At 45.1% G+C, this 18,822-nt stretch overlaps 1 protein-coding gene across 2 annotated transcripts in view; it reads right to left on the bottom strand.

Moving 5' to 3' along the window:
- The window catches only part of STAB2 (stabilin 2), an 88,155-nt gene that overhangs the window by 13,532 nt on the left and 55,801 nt on the right, over window positions 1-18,822 (bottom strand). For both annotated transcript variants that reach the window (XM_056338952.1, XM_056338954.1), the window contains 18 exons: window positions 17,568-17,644; window positions 15,912-16,037; window positions 15,306-15,379; window positions 13,330-13,401; window positions 10,532-10,651; window positions 10,020-10,067; window positions 8,778-8,861; window positions 8,531-8,677; window positions 8,014-8,139; window positions 7,576-7,635; window positions 6,861-7,037; window positions 6,691-6,780; window positions 5,745-5,891; window positions 4,462-4,518; window positions 3,900-4,023; window positions 2,711-2,860; window positions 805-909; window positions 297-404 (listed from right to left, as the gene is read on the bottom strand). In XM_056338952.1, the coding sequence (XP_056194927.1) occupies window positions 297-404; window positions 805-909; window positions 2,711-2,860; window positions 3,900-4,023; window positions 4,462-4,518; window positions 5,745-5,891; window positions 6,691-6,780; window positions 6,861-7,037; window positions 7,576-7,635; window positions 8,014-8,139; window positions 8,531-8,677; window positions 8,778-8,861; window positions 10,020-10,067; window positions 10,532-10,651; window positions 13,330-13,401; window positions 15,306-15,379; window positions 15,912-16,037; window positions 17,568-17,644 (1,892 nt within the window). The remainder of the gene's footprint in view (window positions 1-296; window positions 405-804; window positions 910-2,710; window positions 2,861-3,899; window positions 4,024-4,461; window positions 4,519-5,744; window positions 5,892-6,690; window positions 6,781-6,860; window positions 7,038-7,575; window positions 7,636-8,013; window positions 8,140-8,530; window positions 8,678-8,777; window positions 8,862-10,019; window positions 10,068-10,531; window positions 10,652-13,329; window positions 13,402-15,305; window positions 15,380-15,911; window positions 16,038-17,567; window positions 17,645-18,822) is intronic.

An 18,822-nucleotide genomic window follows, 5' to 3' on the forward strand; every position in this document is an offset into this window, starting at 1 on the left:
CAAAGAAAATCCTGTCAGGGAAACCTTGCTTAAAACCCTGCTGCCTCCAAACCAGCTGCTGAACAGAAGCGCCTTTCTTGCTGCTACTCCTGCTCTGTGAAGCCTGGTGAAGTCAGCCACTGGCTTCAAAGCACCTGATCCGTACATATCCTAAAGTTGTTTCTTTTGCTGCTCTGTGGAAGCGTTTCGGTTTGATAGCCAGCGTTTCATATGGGACAGAAGCTGCATGCGTGTGCATGCGCAAGAGGCGACAACCTGCTTTCTGGTGGCAGGCTGTGGGGGGAGGGGGAACCCACCTGTGCACATGATCCCATCCCCGTTGTAAAATGGCTTGCACTGACACGTGTTGTTCTCAGTGCAGACAGCGTTGGCGGAGCAGCTCGGGGAACACGCGGGTGGCAGAGCTGTGGGGAAGGCAGAACAGCTGGGATGAAGGTGCTATTTATATTGCAACGCCCTTGTTTTGTGCAGAAAGAAAAGCCCTCGTATCAGTCTTGCTATCTGGAAAACCTGTGAGAATATTTTGTTGACTGCTTAACTCTTGCATGACATCTTCCCTCACATAGCCCGAAGCCCCTCCACAGGGGAGGTAGGCACTCATGTCCCCATTTCACGAAGGAGGAGATGGAGGAGGTGTGTAATGGGACTTGTTCTCAGTCCAGAGCAAAGTCCTTTAGTATCCTTTGAGGGTTTCTGGTGTTATTAACCCTTTCTCTTTCTTCTCTATGCAACCCCCCTGTTGGCTTGCAAGTGCTTTCAACCCATGGCTCCAAGTGACAGAGTGCAGTGAGAGGAGGCAGAGACCTAGCTTGGTTTCACACAGCCGGCCAGTCCATCCTGTTTCACAGAAACATCGTCCCGTTCCCGAATATCCTTCATCACACTGCCCATTGGTCTTGCACTCACAGGCTGCAAAAGGAATGCAAAAGGATCACTTACAGAGCTGCTCTTGGGGAAGGGGAAAATCTTTCTCTACTGAAACATCACCTAGACCATCAGTTTAGACACAGTATTACCCAGCAATATTTTAAATAAGTCTAACCACATGGGGTTTCACCATGAGGCCAGCCAAGCAGATGACCAGACTGTCTAAAGTGGTTGGGCAGCCTCCATCCTTGGAGATGTGCAAGCCCTGGCAGGATAAATCCTGAATAACCCGGTTTGAGCTCAGGGCTGACCCTGCTTTGAGCAGGGGGTTGCACTAGGCACATCCTGAAGCCCCTTCCAGCCTCAATTATCCTGTGGTCCTATGATTTTATAACTGGCATTAGTTCAATGTGTCTCTGAAAATGAAAATGAGTATTGATCTGCATTGTGGTAGAGTAGCAAACTTCACAAAGGACTGTGGCAGGAAGGGGTTAATGGCTGAGCTGAAGACCCAGCCTGATCCTGTCCTAATGTGCAGCAGCTGCTAGGTGTGGGGAAGCCAGGGACAAGTAGGGTGTGTGGAAGAAGATCTGAGTAAGGAAGCCACATAAGAGGTTAGTGAGCTGAGCTTTGCTGTAAAACATGGGTAAGTTATCTGTAATGTTTTTTTTTTAAGCTTTTAGGTATTTTTATGGTTAAAACCTTCAGGATTCATTTTATATATGGGGTGTTACATATTGTGCCCTGCAAGCTGAGGCATGAGGGTCTGATTTAATCTGTGTGTGATTCCCCCGCCTCTGGACCATGCAATGAGTTTCATGATTAGTTCTTTCTAAGGAATTATCGATGGCTTTCTGTTTTTAATGTAATGAGGTAGTATCCTTTCTTACTCTGTCTCTACTCCTGAAATATTGCTGTTTAAAGAGGAAAATGATGTGGGATTGGTGGAACTGGTTCTGTGAAAACCTGTCCTGGTGAAAAGGAGCTTCACCTGATGGCTTTATTTCATTTAACCTTGTTATCTAATTTTTGGCTGACATACATCAAAAAGAAGGGACTGTTAAACTATTTTCCTGTTAGATACCATGATGTGGGTTTCAAACTAGCAGCTGACACAGTTTATGCTATGGTGTGCTATGAAATGGATAAATTGTACGTAGGTGTAATCCTGAGCATTGATGTCTAGGCTTGTTTTGCCTACACTCCAAGGGTACCTAGCCTATAATCCCTCATCATGTGCCTCATGGGCGCTACAGCTGCACACAGTTAGGATGGAAGGGTTAACGTTGTAGCTTCCCATCTGAAGGCTTTAAGTTGGGAAAACATTTAGGTTTAAAGGGTGATATTGATCCTGCTTCTGCCTAGTTGCTATTTAAAACTACAGTGAAGTGGATTATGTGAGCAGATTCTTGGCTGCTGTCCCTTTTCACAAGCTGTCTTCATCTTAGCATCCTTTTTCTTTTCTGCAGTAGTGCACGGCCTTGTCTTCCTGCAGTCCTTGAGGAACCACATTGCTAAAATGTTGTCTTAAAATTTATGGAGATAGGGGAGAAAGCTATGCTGTAGCCAAAAACACTTGTTGACGGAGGCTCTGCCTCTGTTCCCTGTTACTTATGTACCATATAAGACTAGGAGGAGCCCTGCAGAGAAAGCTATGTAAGCCTCTGCCCCCTGCCTTCTCCTCCCTTCTGAGACCTTCTGCTGTCCCTCTGTGTGAGGAGGCACCAAGGAGGAATACTGGTGTTGCAAGTGGGAAGTATTTCTTGGTTTACTTAAAACCTCAATGCTGACAAAATAGTTTAGGCTTGACATAGGCATCAGTATGGAAAGGAAACAAACATACGCCTGCAGCTGGAGCCATATCTGCCTGGCAAACACAGCTCACACGAAGTCCCGTTGAAGCCGCTGTTGCAGTGGCACTCTCCTGTCCCAGTGTACCCATCATCGCAGGAGCCGTGGTTATTGCATGGGGTCTCTGCCCCCCCTGGGCAAGCTGAAAGGTTTAAAGAGAAAAAAAAGTGGCTTTTTAGCTCAAGAGCATCTTTATTTATTGTCATGGTTTATTATTTATTTTTCTATGAAAATCCTTGAACTCAGAAATGCCTGTAAGTGCATCCCTGCTGGGACATGTAAAAGCAGCTGTGACCCTTGTGACTGCAAGCTTTGGGCTCCAAATTCCTTGATACGCTGTTACAGCTCCTCTCAGAAAGGTGTCGCGGACCCTTCCAGCCCTGGCTTGTGAGTGCTGTTACCTGGCTGCTTGCTCATTCGGACCCGTCAGTGAACGGCACTGCCCAGCCCCTGCCCAAGCCCAGCCTTGCTTGTGCATCTCCATGCGCCTGCATGCTGCCGGGGTGAGCCCAAAGGGTGGCTCAGGCTGGGCTGGCCAAAATTGCATGCAACCTGCATGTGTCTGTGCAAGCTGGCAGGGGTACATGTCCCTCCTGGACCTGTCTGCCAGCATAGATCCTGACCCTGCCCTGGTGAGAGCCTCAGTCCTGTTCCCCGTGGGGCTGGCAGGTGAAGGAACACACAGTTTGTTAGTGTCTGCTAACAAACAGCTGGAGATAAAGCTGCTTAAGCTGTCTCACAGCTGTTCAGAGCTACCATTTCTGAGCTCATTCTGCAGGTATGTGCACTTGCAAGTGGCTGCGGAACCACATGCTGTGTCTCTGGTGTGTCCTGGTATCACTGGTGTGAACCTGATGCCTGTGTTGAAAGGACTTTTAGCTGGTGATGGATTGACTTGCTAGGCTTGGTGATAGCAGGGCAGTCTTTACCCTCTATAACATTCACCTAGTTTGCTGCTAGCACCGAGTTTAAAACTTGCTATAAATGTGAAAAAGAGATTATTTGGAGAGTAAAAGCAGTAACACTTTCTGTGTACTTCAGCTTTTGCAGCCGAGTTCCCCTGTCCTGCAGCTGGTGTCTCCTGATGCCCCCTTTCCCAGCTCTCCCAGTTCAGCCAGCTGGGCCCTACGCAGCATGCTTGGGTGGCCATGGGCTGGTGGTGGGGAGGGGGGTGGTCCTACCTTGGCAGTCTGGCCCAAAGTAGCCCTTGCAGCACTTGGCCGTGTGGATGACCACAGAGCAGTTCCTACGACAGCCGCCCCTCCGCAGCCCGTAGGACTCGTACGTGCACCAGTGGATCCCTTCCTGGACATTGCATGTGCCAGCACAGAGAGGGAGGAAAACACAGGGAGATGAGTGCTATGTGGAGGTTTGGGTTTTTCCCCCATTGAATCACAGTCTCCGATGTACATCGAATCAAAATGTGACGTACACAAAACGAAGAGTGCAAGTGTGAGGCCCCCACCTTCTCTTTGATTCCTGACTTGCCAAGCACCGTTAATGAGGATGGAGGGGCTGCTCCAACGCCAGCCGAAGCACTCACTACAGTGGATTGCTGTGCGAGCCCAACAAACATCCCCTGCCACGATGCCCAGCGTCAGCTTTGTCCTTTATAGCATCACCTGTGTGTTTTCACTGTTGAGGGTTCTCTCTACATTTTTTCAAAGCAGCTTATTCTAGTTTGCTTGTGTGGAGTACAAAGAGCAGGTTAGATGGCTTAAATGCAAGATTTTAATACATTACCTTTGGTTTTGTCCCCGGCGGGCATTTAGAATTACTGAAACAGCTAACACAATGCCCCTGTTGTACAAAATGGAAAAGAAAAAAAAGTATATTAAAACAATGGCAACAAAAGGCTATTTAACATGTACAAAAGGTCTGTTTTATGAGAGCAGCAAGTATGAACAGAGAAAAGTGTAGGCTTATGACACTTGAAAAAGATTATAAAAAACTTGGGGGAAAGAAGAGACGATTAGTTACATTATTTAGTGCCACGAAATGCAAGAAAATAGTTTTGATACCAGAATACAAGTTCTGGACGAAGAAACTTTGCTCTGGATTTAAACAAGCAGGGAAGAGATTGTGAATATTCTTCAAATGAATATTGACATGGGCTACATCAGATCTGGACGTCTAATTTGAAGTAGAGGGAAATGGTTACTTCTCGGGAAGTGCTGACCAGATCTAAGGAAATTATTTCTATTTAATTTCATTTAATAAAATCATGAAACAAAAGGTAACTTGAGCAGATGGGATACACATAAGTGTTGGTTTTATAATTGAAATATAAATTCCAATAACCTTTTTTTAGACAGACTACATGAAGGTTTTTTTTACTTCTAGGTAATTTTTTCATATATCTGAAAAAACCTGAAGTACATTTAGTCTTGAAACCACTTCAAAATGAGTTCCAAAGCCTCCTGTTTGTAGGACCCTTCAAAGTTAATGGAGAAACTTCTTCTGCACTACCAGTGCTTGTTCAGGCCTGTTAAAGGATTTTTCTGTGAAAGCGAGAGATGTGAGAGACTGAGAGCCTGGCTACCAGACCATGCAGTTCTCTGTCTTGTGTCCTTAATACCCTGTGCCACTGGGACAACAACACTGTTCCTTTGTAACTGGGAGCTGCGCAAATGCAATCTGTATGACCAAATTCATAGTGTGAATTTGTACTAATTTAAAAGCACGATAGGAAGATCTGTCCTTGCTCAGATTTATGCTTGCATTTGTAAGGTACTGTTCTCACTGCAAACAGGGCAGGGCTGGCTGAGCTGGTCTAACTGAAACTGCTTATCCCATGTGTTGCTTAGAGTGGATTCAGGGTGTCTGCTGCATGTCTTTCGGGTGTTGTGCTGTGCGTCTTAACCTTAGCTCTGCCCAGGGCGGCAGATGAAGCCAGCTTGAAGTGGTGAGACTCAATCTCAATAGTGCTAAAGCTGCTGTAAGTGTTGCCCTGGACTCCGTGAGAGCAGGGTTTGGCCCTCGGGCTGTGTCTTTGTCAGGGTGGGGGAATGAAAAAGGAGACTGACCATGAAATCCACAGTGAAAAAGCTGTCACAGCGTCCCCCCAGGCTGGGGTCTGTCAGCAGGCAGTTGATGCCGTAGGCGATGCCCCCGTCAAACTCCAGCTGCCGCTCCACTATCTTGCACTGTCTGTCGTTCAGGAAAAGGGCGCCCTAAGGGATGGGATGGGGAGAGGTGTTTATGACAAGTCATGAGCCGCTCTTCCTTGGGGCCAGGCTGAATCCAGGGCTGGAATGGGAGCTGGGCACAATCCTCCCCCTGTAGGAATGCTCTTGGTGCAATATGGTGTGTCAAACTATCCTGTAAGTAATGTTGACGGCTGTGGGGCTGAAATCCAGTTTGGGGAGCTCTCTTGCTATAGCTGAATGCTATAACCTTGCAGATGGGCAGACCTTTTTCCTGCGAGGGACAGAGTATGCCAGCCCTATGTCCACAGGTTTACCTTATGCACATTTAGGCTTAGTCATGTTTTCAGAGGCAGATGCTCTCCAGGTATGACCTGATATATTTGCAAAGGAAAATGTGCCATTGTTCTGGCTTAACAGGCTGTGTGCATGCCTGCAATCTTAGCTTCTAAGTTCTCACAAACCAGAGTTTGCAAGCAGGTGCTGTGTTCCTGAGGCTTCTGCCAAATCCAGGTTCATCTTAACGGTTTTCCATTGTGTATTTCATTGCAGGAGAAGTTAAAATGTGCTGGTATTTCAGGTTTGAAGTAACTGAGAGCTGTTTTGAACAAATAGCATCTTACAACAGAGAAAATGACAGCTCCATAGTCCTGCAAACCATCTAGTTTGCTGAATTTGTTGGGCTGGCTTCCCTGCTTTTGTGGCTGTTGGCATGGACTGGTGAAAACTGGCTGAGTTTTGGTGCCAGTGACCCTTTCTGGGGTCTGCACGAGTGGATCTCGTAGCTAGGGCAAGGGGTATGTGTGCTGGCAGAGTGAACACTTACAATCTCTCTGTTATCCCCACAGCTAACGCTGAGGTTGGAGCCTTGCAGAGTCTTCAATGAGGTGGAGCGGGGGAGCTCATAGGCTAGCACCTGGGAAGGAAACGGGAGATGCACATGTCTGGGCTTGTGTGCCTTGGACATGGCAATGCTCCTAAAAAGTGAGGGCTTACCGCAGCATCACGGACAATGTGGAATTTGAGGTACTGCACCAGTTTGTCAGTGTTGGACTTCTTGAAGAGGAAGTCCTGCTGCTCCTGTGGCAGCCCACGGATGGCTGCATCTGTCGGCCAGAAGAGCGTGACAGGTTTGTGAATAGGATCGTTGATCAGCCCAAGCAGGTTGTTTTTCTGTAACGTACCAAAAATTGCAGTGGAAGATTAATGCTCCATCTAAAATGATGTTGGCCTCACGGGGTGGATGTGTGGTGTAACTGGGATGCAGTGGCCTGTGGGCTGCCCGGCCACCGGCCTGAAAATACCATGACTTCAAAAACCAGGTGCCTGACTTGAGTTGCCCAAGCTGAGCTGTGTGACTGAATTCTCAGTAGTTCTTTATCACCTAGGGCTTCCCACTGAAACCCAGGCTGATGGCCCAGCTTTGGGCTCAAAAAGTCATACTTGGGTTAAACCTTGGCCATGTAATATGATATACAGTAGGATGGCGCTGAGTGGTGAGAGGAAAGGTGGCTGTGAGTCTGCTTGACATCCTCCCACCTCTGGGAGAGGGACCACGCGGTGACCAGGGCTGTTGGGTACTGTGTTGCGAGCCCTTTGGCTCCACTGAACACCATTCTGCCAGTGATGCTGTGTGCCATGTCTGTGCTTTCGTCTTTCAAAAAAGGGTTTAAATCCTTTGCCCAATGGCTGCTGTCTCTTGTGTTCTTACCTCTAGCAAACTGCTAAACAGTATGTATCCGTGTTTGGCTGCAACCATTTTAAGGCTTTCCTACAAAGAAAAGAATTTCAGTAATTTATCTAATAAATACATTACATGGGTATTTAAAAAGCAGATATTAGCTTGCTTTCCCCTGAAAGTCACTTCTTGTTATGAAATCAAAGCCACTGTAAAAGCCCTGTGCAGAAGTCCTCTTATGCTGTTTTTACTATAATTGTAATTCCTGAATGAACTTTAAATATAACATTATTATGTTATATTATGCATATATATGCATATATAATATGTTATATTGTTATGCAGTGTCACATGTTGTTTGTATAAGGTCTTTTTAGTATCACTTTTTTTTTTGTGACTTTCATAATTTATATATCTAAGAGTAACTGTGGAAAAGCCCCTGGGCTGAGAAAGGCAATGAGCTGCACATACCTTCTTAAGTGGGAAATCCTGCATATGTGATGGGACCAGAATTTGATTTATGACATGGATCACACCATTTGTGCCCACAGCATCTCTGAGTAGAATTTCAGCTTTGTTGTTCAAGATCAGTGAGTTCTGGAAAGGCAACAAAAACACTTTTCCTGTGGAACCTTGTGGGAGGGTGAGGCGGATGCCAAATTTCCTTGACATGGTGAGCCTGGATCACCCTTTCTTTGCAGCGAACAGTAGCTTCAGTTTTAGTAAGTTGTTCTTTGCTTTTCCAAACTCTCATCATGCTCATGAAACCAGTCTGAGCAGAAAACAGTATGTCAAAGCAAGGGCTGTACAACTCCACTCCTGGCATAGTAGATAAATGCCGTTCAGCTGAACGGGCAACCTTCTTTTAATGCTATTTATTTCTTTTTGTGCATTGGAGGAGGTGTGGGAACCATTCAGCTTTTAAAAGAAGCTGAATGAGAGCAGACTGTGTTATTATTCTGTCCCCTGCTGCCTCATGCTCTGTTACCTGGGAGTAGCTGATGTGTATTGGGTCCCCCTGGAGAGAGGTGATGTTGGTGATCGCCGTCAGGTCGTTGTACAATAGACTGGCACAACCCACCATATGGTACCGGAGGACCTGAGCCATCATTCCTTTGGCAATCCAGTCCTTGACCTGCAGCAGAAAGAGGAGGAGTTGAGAAGCAGTTGACCAAGGCAACTGAATCCCAAACCTCACGGTCAGCTTACCAAGAACTTCTGCCCTTCTTACTTACTCGTGGGTCACTGTTTAGTACGTCCGTGCGAGGTACGAACAGTGTGAAGGGCCCAGGGCCTGCAATATCTCTGATAGACAAGGCCTGCCAAATTTAAGAGGACAAAGCAGCAATTAGTTGTTAATGTCTGCCACCCAGCAGTGGGGACAGCCCTGCTGTGTGGGGTGGTGGCGCTTGCAGCCCTGTCGCTGCGGTGCATTGGGTTCCCTTCCGTGCAGTGCAAGGGTGAGAGAAACCCTCTTGTATGGTGTAGAGGTTTCTTCCTAGCCCTGTCTGTCACCTCTGCCTACAGGTATGAACCGGGAGATTTTTCTCTCTTCTCAGCTTGTAGCCAAATCTCGGTTTCTTCTGCAGTAATGAAGAGAAGAGGGAAAGCTTGCAACAAACGTTAAGCATAGGGAGATGGGGAGGGCTATTCCCTCCTGGGCTAGTGAGGATGAACAAACTTTCATCTCTAGAAAGGCAAGAGTGGATAATATGCATGTGTTTGTACAGGTATTTAGCTGTTACGTGGTTGCTTGTGTCTATGAGTACATTAGTTACTATTAGAGGTACAAATGGACCCTGGGTATTGCTGGCACTTTGCAGTGACCATGGACAAACTGAAATAAGAAGAGAGCTCTGCTCAAGCGAGAGGAAGCCATCCACCTACCATGTAGCAGAATGGAAGCTAGAATAGGAGTCTTTGAACTAGCAAACCAGTGTACAGATTCGTGCTGTCCTGAGGCTCGCGGTAAGCTGAGAATTACTATCGCCAGTCTCCAAAAAGGTGGTGGGAACCGGTGGCGCGCACTGGCCATCTAGCAACACACACAGCATCCCGCAGTGCTTCAGAGAGGCGACTGAAAACAGCATCACAGTTTGGAAATGCATCAAGGCTAGCAGAAGAGTGGTATTTGCTCACATCCGGCTTCATGTGAGGTGTGTGGGCAGATCTCGGACTGAATGGGTGAGCGCCTCAGTTTTATGCCTTGTCTGGAGGCCCTACATTTCCCTGGGATCTTGGACGTGATCATTAATACTCTGGAGGTTTTAATGGCAGTTAATAGTTTAAATTAGTGTCTCCAGTATTAGTGACAGGTAATCTAAATTCAGTCCCAATTAAGTTGATGGTTGTTGGTACATGCCAGATGCTTCTTGTCCCACTATGTCCTTGAGGAAAAAAAAGAAAAAAGAAAAAAAAAAAAAGAGGGGACCCCCCCCCCCCTCCACCCCAGATCAACCCACTTAACCTTTTCTTACCTCTAAGTGGAAATAAAACCTAGATGTGTTGGAGTCTCTAAGAAGTTCCTGCAATCAAGAACAAGACTTTGTAATGGTGCTGCAAATGTGAGGCCAATATCGGTGGAGTGCAAACAAATGCAGCACTCAGACAAGGTAGGGAATTCTTGGTTTGGAATAAATGCTGCCCATCTGCATTGCTTCTGTTCTATTCTTGCATTGCTTTATCAAAGAACAGGCTGCTTTGAAACCTAAAAATACCAGTATTAACTCCCTAGCACTGCAGTAATGATTGTCTATCAGTTGAGTGATGGGGGATTTTTGTTTGGTTTGGGTTTTTTTGAAGGCAGGTAAGGTTATCTTGTGGCATCCTATTCCTGTTCCTGGTTTCTTGGATTGGGATTACTTCAGATCTTGAGGTAGACTTACCAATTTGTCCAAAAAACCTGCCTGGCATTTTTCAAGACATGATCACTATATTAAATAACTATCTGAACAAAAATAAGCGACAGCAAACACATGCAGCACTTTACCTGGAAGATATTTCCCCGGCACTTAAATCCATCCCCAATGTAGTTATGTTTGCAGGTGCAGGTCCTTTCTGTCAGCTCGGTGTCATTACAGATGGCAAATTCACTGCAGCCTCCATTATTCTTGTAAGATCAACATTTAGAATATTTAATTTCTTCATTGCTAGGTGTACAAACCATTTCTAGTTCATCACTTTTTTCCCATGGATATAGCTTAGAAAGACTTCATCCCAACAGCTTTTTCAAACCACATCTTACTGGAACTCCTGACGATATATACTTTCTTGCAAACACTAAAGAACATTTAAGGTATCTAAGAAATAATTCTCCTTTTATGCAGAGGATGTAGTTTTGATTCTCTCCTTATATTTTCTGTTCATGGTGCTATAAGGATCCAAAATATTTCCATGCAAGTTTCACTCTAGACTCTAGTGATAAGTCTTCGCTGCTCCGCTGAAGCAGCATTGACTGAAACTGAAGGAAGGGAACTAGTTACAGCTGTGAATCACTTCTGTGGTGCCAGCAAAGGACTGTCTATTGTTCTTTGTCTGTCTGATGGCCCAGGCCAGCTGGAATGGTGACCTACCACATGTGCTTTCCCCTAAAACATCTCCTATCTGCCCCTGAGCCTACCACCAGCACAACATTAGGCTTGGAGCAGCAGATGTACCTCGCCCAGCTGCCTGCCTCCAGGAAGCTCCCTAAGGGGAGGTGTTCCTCATCCAGGAGCAGTGTGCTGGGATTCAGAGCTCTACTCAGACACAGGTGGGTGCTCCTCATTTAGCACCTCAGTTTGCAAATAAGTTTCTATCCTGGATTTGAGGGCAAACCTGGAAAAACTAAGAAGTGGTCTTGTTTTCTTTCCCTGTGCTTGTTTCATGGTGTCCTTTCTGTTGCTGGTCATCTCGGGGGTTCTTTCCCATGGGCCATGAGTGGGACCACAGCTCCTTTGGGAGCTACCAGCGGGGCCTGCCTTGACAGACCACAGGGAGCCCTGGCTGTAAGTGGTGGGTTGCGGTGCACTTGCTATTTATTTGGCTACTTTTGGTGGACTGTTGGCAATCTTAGCTTTATCATGACTTCTTGTGAAGCTTTGCTGCCCAGATGTTTGGCTACTGTGAATCTCGATTAGCCTCTGTCCTGACATTTACACTTCTCAAGACTATTTTTTTTATTTTTTTATATATAATTAGCCTGGCATAATTAGTCAAAGTGGAAGCAGAACTGCTGGAACAAGGCACAGAAAAAAGCAAAAGCATACAAAATTATGGGAAGCAGTGGCTCATAGCTTTGAGCTCCCCTTCCTCCAGCTTCTGGTTTTGCCCTTGCTCTTTCATGTCTGCAATCATTCAAGCTTAGAGAAAGTCTGTTGACAGGCCAGGCTGGAAAGGTGAGAGTTATTGTCACTGTGCATGAAGCAGAAAGGACTCATGCACACAGGAGGGTGGCTGTGTCCCTGCTGCTGCTTGCCAGGAAGCAGAGCAATGTGGCTGGTGCAGAGAACCATTTGCTGATTGCAAATATGTGGCTAGTTTTGCATCACCTAGCTCACACACCAGAGATGTGGCTAATTCTTGGCCTGCAGTGATAAGTGAGGGACAGAATGAGGAATGCCACGGGAAGTCCTGGGTTGTGTGTTGTGGAAGGAAATAGTTTACATGAAGAATGAGTTTTAGTTCGGTTTTAGTTGTTTTGGGTTTTTTTAACCTCTCCATCAAGAAAAGGTGATAGGTTTTCATCCTCCCACCCATCTCCTCTGTTTCACTGTTCACTAACCTGCCTCTGCTGCAGCTTTAGGTGTTGCTGTCCTGTATGATGCATCTTGCAGGGGTGTGTTTGGGATGCAGCCTACGTGTGGCTGTAGAGTCTGTGAGGCTCTGCTCTTTGCTCTGTGGGAGCTCTGCCATAGGTGAGCCTGTAGGCTGGGGCCTTTGCTGGAAACATCTACTCCAGGGATGCCCAGGCTCCTGAGTAACTTTGTCCCAACATGGATTTCAGTGGTGTAATGACCCAGCAATGTGAGGGTTGATAGTCTGATTAGGCTAGAAAAATTTCTGACTGAGAAGGGGATGTGTATGCTGACACTTGATCATTTCTCTTGTTCAAACTGCACAGGTAAGGTCCCAAATCACACCAGAGGGCTTAATGACAGAAGAATGTGAAAAATAAACAGGTGTTTTGATCTACCATAGACTATTATCTTTTGTTCCCAATCACCTGGCTCCTAGAAGAGCTAGAAGTGGACCCTGAGCATCGACAACCTGAACTATAGGATTTTTTTTTGGTTTTTTGGTCATTACAGTAATATGCAGTAGATCACTCTTCTCTTTCTTGTCATTTGAACTAAGCTCTTAAGTTGTCTTACCTAGAAACTGTGTTTTTTATTATTTTTTAATAGTAATTGAAATACTGGTAAGCCCTCTGTGTCCCAAACACAAATTCAGACAGTGGCTTTTTGTATGAACTCTAGCAGTGACAAAAGATTTGCTCAGAAGATATGATTTACATTTTACCACTACAGACTAGCGTCGGTTTCTCTAGATCTCAAGTGGGTTTTTTAAGACTCAGTGATGAGTCCAGGCTCTCACTTATGTCATGTCCAGGCTGTGGTCCAGGAAAAACCCTTATTGCATACTTAAGTTTCTAAAACAGTGACAGCACTAAAACATGTACTAATTGAAACATATTTAAAAGCTAGCTAAGTTAACAGGAGTTGATTCTGGGCATATCTGACTTAGTTTTGAATGCCTAAAACCCCCAAAAGTATAATGATTATAACAAGACCTTAAACAGATACTTACTTGTGAGCACAGACTAATGTATGTGCATTTTTTACCATCTCCAGAGTATCCCTTCAAGCAATTGCATACTGCCTACAAAGCAAACCCAGAAAACATTAATGCATGGAAAGATGTTTGATTTTTTTTCAGCACAGTTATATTTAATTTATGTATTTTCCAGATTATTTCATAGTGATGTGGTATACAGTTTATTAAGCTAAAAGTACATCTTGTCTCCTGCAGCAGTTTTTTAGCTAGCATGAGCAACCATAGAGCGAGACTGGGGAATGACTGGGGAATTCCAAGAGGCTCTCTCTGCTCTTTCCCTATCTATCCATCTCTCACCTCTCCTCTGCTGTGCTGGTCATTTGAAGTGACCCCTTTGATATCTGCACATGTTCATTTTGCTAGCAAAGCAGGCTAAACACCTGATTTGTTTCCACCATTTTATTTGCATATGTTGGTGACCCTGCTCTTCTCTTCCTTTCTCCTGGTTTTTTTGGTTTTTTTTTATGTTTTGGGTTTTTTTTTTTTTTTATGAAACATATCTCCAAAACATGCTTGGAATTGTGTCCTGATTTTACTGACAGATTCCCATGCAGCAGTAATATACTTGACACTTTGGTCACAATTACTCTGTTTTGCACTTGCAGTAATATACTTGACACTTTGGTCACAATTACTCTGTTTTGCACTTGCAGTTATCACAAAGATGAAAAATTAACATGCTTGCAAGGAAATGACTTATCTTCCTCTCCAATTCACTGCTTAATGTTTCTCAATTTAGAATTCACATTTAATAGGTAGGAGACTGAAAATTCAAGGAGATTTCTGCAGCAGAAATAAAACTGTTAGGCAGTGTAATAGCAGTTTTTTATGTACCTGGATGATTGAAAGCCCTACAGAAAGCAGACACATTTCTGTCCTGTAAGTTTCCCTCTGCAGCGCTGAGATTTTGTAGTGGAGGTTCTTATTGCTCCGATGGGTGAGGAAGTGGGTAAGGAAGGATAAATAATCATGTCGTAGCTACTAGTTCTATCCCCAGTGAGGGTGCATGGAAGAAAATAGCCATCATCTGTCTTGTCTGGAGGGATGGGAAAAGAGGTAAGTGGCTCTGTGCTCCCCCCAGAAATGTACTGACTTGCAAATGAGTCAAGGCAAAGAGTTAATTGATCAATACTGGCAAAAAGGGCTGATGGGGTTATTGCCCCTCCTGTCCCTGGACATCTGGAAGGCAGGAGGTGGCCTCTGACTCCTGCTCTGTTTCCTGTGTTGTTCCTGAAGAAAAACTGTTGTGCAGTTGCAGGATTACAGTGCTCCCAATAGCTAATATGAAACTATAAGGGGATGGTAAGAAGTGCTTCAACCAGGGAGTTCAGCTTCTTCTGAAACTGTTAGAAAAATAGAAACACTAATCTGTGCTGCTTCATTGCCCTGGCCAATTTGCTTCTCCTTTGCCCCCCTTGTCCTTTCATGCTTCTTTCTCCTTAGAGAGTATGCGGTGCTTCTGCACTGGAGGTGCTGAGCAGCAGAGGAGCGCATGGATGCCGATGCGCTGTAAGCCCTGTAGGAGGGCTATGACTCAGGACGTTTTGTTTCCTTGTGAATACATTTGAGCTATGCTGGGAGAAGGGCTAGTCTGTAACAGATTTTTTCCATGGACAGTTTCTATAACAATAAAAGAAACACTATCTGGCAATACTTTCAAACTGACATGTTTACACATCAAAGCCTCCCAAAGGAGAAAATCAACCACTTGAAATAGCAAAACACTGCTTTCCTCTGCAGTTTTGGATCTCTTTTACTGAAATTAACTTTTTCATTTTTGTCCATATTCCCCTTCAAATACCTTTTTGAGGGAAGCATATACTTTTTCAGAATTTCTGTTATGAAATCCACTTTTCCATTTAAAAATAAAGCTGAGATGGGGAAATGTTTCTTTACGCAACTCTAAACACTTGGCCAGTCTTATTTTTCTGCACTGAAAAAGTACTCACTTGATTTGGCCCAGTCTGTGTGCATTCTGCATTTCTATCGCATCCACCGTTGTTCTCCAGACAAGGGTTGATTTCTTTGTAAAACAGAAACATTATAATAAAAAGGGGCTTCTGGAAACCCAAGAAGGGAGAATTTTAAGTAAAGCATACTAGGAATGCAGATGTATGCCAACTGCGAATCAATGGAACTCATTCCCTTAGCTACTTAATACTTTAGTCTAGGTCTCATAGTTGTCTTTGGTAAAGGCTAAAACTGCCACCAGCACTTCTAAAACCATACCTAGGGAGGCATGGCACATCAATGTCCAAAAGTCTTAAAAGTTTGCAATGATCAGAGGAGTGTGAGTGTATCAAGCTGCTGAAGATGGGGCTATCCTTGTCGAGAGGTAGATCTTTAGTAAGCTTTGGTGTCACACCACGCTGCTGTAGCTGCATGGTTTGCCAAGTAGTATCAACCACGTAGCTGGTACAGATGCCTCTGGCATCAGGGTCTATAGTATCAGGAAACTGCACTTCTGCGTCATTGCGGAAGAGGGATCTTCCATCTACAGGAAAACTCACTCCTGTAATTTCCTCTGTGATACATGAGACATTGCACATGCTTACCGATGCAGACTATTCCATCCCCGGTGTAGCCAGCATTGCAGATGCACACTCTGTTGCCAGGTGTTGTTCTTCTGCATTCTGCCTTGGCAGAACAGCCACCGTTGCTGGTCTTGCAAGCATCAATAGCTGAACAGTGACAACAGCCCAGATTAAACCAGCGTGCTTAAATGGCTTTTCACTTTTTAGGTTAAGCTGTCTCTGTGTTTTAAAAGGATTTGCTAACATTTTCTGAACATAGAATCTTTCTGATTTAAGAGGCCGTAAACTTCATTAGTGCCAGATATTTAATACATCTGATTACAAGAGGGAAACCTGAGAAGATGCTTCTACTCTAGAACATAAGAATTCATCCAGGACTGACTTTCAATAACTTCCCATCTTCTGATTCTCCCTGTTCCAACCAAGCACCAGAAAAGGGACCTTCACATTCTTCTCTAAATGGCTATTTGGAGCTTTACCTTAGCTTGCCTTTTTCTGCACACAGATCATACGCCTTCTCTTGCAGAAGGTCTAGAGTGTAATACCACCTGGCTCTCCTGTGACAAAAAGTCCTGGTTGTTACTCAGCTGGATGCTTGTGCCATTTCTCCAACTCTGGATGAGTCAGAGGCTTGCAAATCGAGTTTGCTTGGGCTACCCTGAGAGCAGGGACAGAGCCTTTTCTGATCTTCAGTGTGAATCAAATCAGCCCAGACGTTGCTTTAGGTTTTGTCTCAAATGACCTCAAATTGCTGTTTCAGCAGCTGTAACAGCCAGACTGGGGACATGACTTGTCCTGTGACTAGTTTCCCCCAGGAATCCTCTACAGGGGAATAAGTGTGAGTTCAGAGCCACTATGTGTGAGCTGTGTCACCCAGCTCTTCCTGCACACGGGGAATTTCCCAGCAGTAGAGTAAAATGAATTTGATTGATTTGTGCCAAAAGAGAAAATGAAAGCAGCCAGAGTAAGAGTGCTAAAATCTTGGACTAGGACCTTGCCAGCCATTGTGAGTAGACAAATATGCTTCTGTTCCCAGAAGCCTTACTTTAATCAGTTAAGGATTAAGTAAAGCAACTGTAAAATTAATTACAATTACTGTAGCCAGAAACAGTCTATTTCATAAGTCTGGATATGCCAGACTCTTGGAGGGACACCTAGGACAAGCTGCAACTGCCCCTTTCCGAGGGTCTCTCTGATCTCTCTGGTCTGAAGAAACTGATTTTACCTCCCCAGAAATCTGTGCAAGTTCAGAAAGCTGAGGAAATTGTAGGGCTATACAGCTTCCAATAGCTGGAGGTGTTATTGTATCCTGAATTGGCCTGTCTTTGCTGGCCTTTGTTGGGAAAAGGAGTAAAAGTCATAATCCGGGTTTCATTACTGTGCAAACAACAGAGCCTGGGTTGTGCACGGCGTGTTCCCTTTTCTCTGGTCTCCCCTAGCACAATGCCTCTCAGCTTGGGGATTTTGAGCCCTTTGTTTGCTATGGGTCCACACCTGTTGGGTTCTTACTTATTTTGAGCAAACTGGCAGCAGTTCCTGGATTTTAGGTATGTCTAGGGAAGTGCTCATCTCTCACCAGCTCCAGCGTGACCACAGAGTGCTTCAACCATATTAGTTGGTTTTTTTTGGTTTCTTTTTTTTTTTTTTTTTCAAAAGGGAAGAAAAAAGTTCACTTGCCTGTGCAGAACGTGCCATTCCCCTCAAACCCAGCTGCACACTTGCAATAGGCAGTGCCATTTGATAGGAGAAGGCAGCTAAAGAAGTAAAAGGAGGGAGATGGCATGTAAAGAAGAACAGAAATGAAAAAAAGTAGTTAGGTCTTCTGTACAGCCCTTGTTTTTGTGCATTATTCTGAGGGTAATGTCGCATAGAAATAACAAGGCATTTAACCACACAGCATGATGTGGTTACAACCATAAAAATAAACCTAGTTGGACCAAGCTTTCCAAATTCATCTTGGATGCATTATTTTAAGTATTAAAAATGCACGCTTCGGTCATCAGGCATCTTAGTTTCTCTTGCAGAACTCCAGAAGCTGCATGCCCGCTCACCCAAATAGAACACAGAAATTTTTGTGTGCCCACAATTTATGGAGGGATGCAGCAGAACTGATGTGCAGGGGTGGGAGCCAGGTGTCTGAGCCCTCTGGGTTCAAGTTCTGTGTTTTTGAACGGTTTGGCCTTCTGTATGCAAGCGTGGGTTTACTGCCTTATGAGCTCTGTGTAGTACAGGGATTGCTCCCTGGTGTCACCCAGGGACAGCTTCACAACACAGCCAGCACAGTCCTGTCCTGCCCCGGCACTCCTGCCATGCCTGCACCTATCCGTGTACCTACAGGGGTACAGCAGCGGATGAATGAGGCTTAAGAGAAGAACAGTTTGCTTCTCCTGTCAGAAGCACAGTCTTGATGCCAGCATGTTTGGGATCCCCCTGAGCAAATTTGAGGGTGGAGTTTTGCCAAAAACGCCTGGTAAAATATTGCTGCTGTGAACTGCAGTTCACAAATACACAGGGTTCTCTACCCTGTGGGATCTACATCTGCCCCTCTGGTTTCTCTGCTCCCGGAGAAGAGCTGTGACTGAAAATGTGGAGTCTTTCCAGCTACCTTTCCTTGTTTCTTTAATGTCTTGGGGTAATGTAAATCTTGCTGTTTCATCAATGATGGGGGGCAGGTGCACTTCAGTAAATAGCTCAATGAAGACCACTTGCTCCTTTGAAAACTAGTTACTGCCCCAGTATGGGTGCCGGGCTGCTGAGAGCTTTATTTTTTTTTTTTTTTGCCCTCTAGTGAAGTCCCTAGTGTTGATGGCATTTCTCAGTCCTGTGTGTGGTGGTGGATAGAGCAAACAGGAGGAGCAGATAAAGCCCACCTCAGAAACCCGGCTTTGTGATCTGTCTTGCCCTGGCCTCCTGTTTGCTTTAGTGCTGCAGG

This window comes from Falco biarmicus, chromosome 5 (assembly GCF_023638135.1).
Source record: "Falco biarmicus isolate bFalBia1 chromosome 5, bFalBia1.pri, whole genome shotgun sequence".
In the NCBI taxonomy this organism is placed as follows: domain Eukaryota; kingdom Metazoa; phylum Chordata; class Aves; order Falconiformes; family Falconidae; genus Falco; species Falco biarmicus.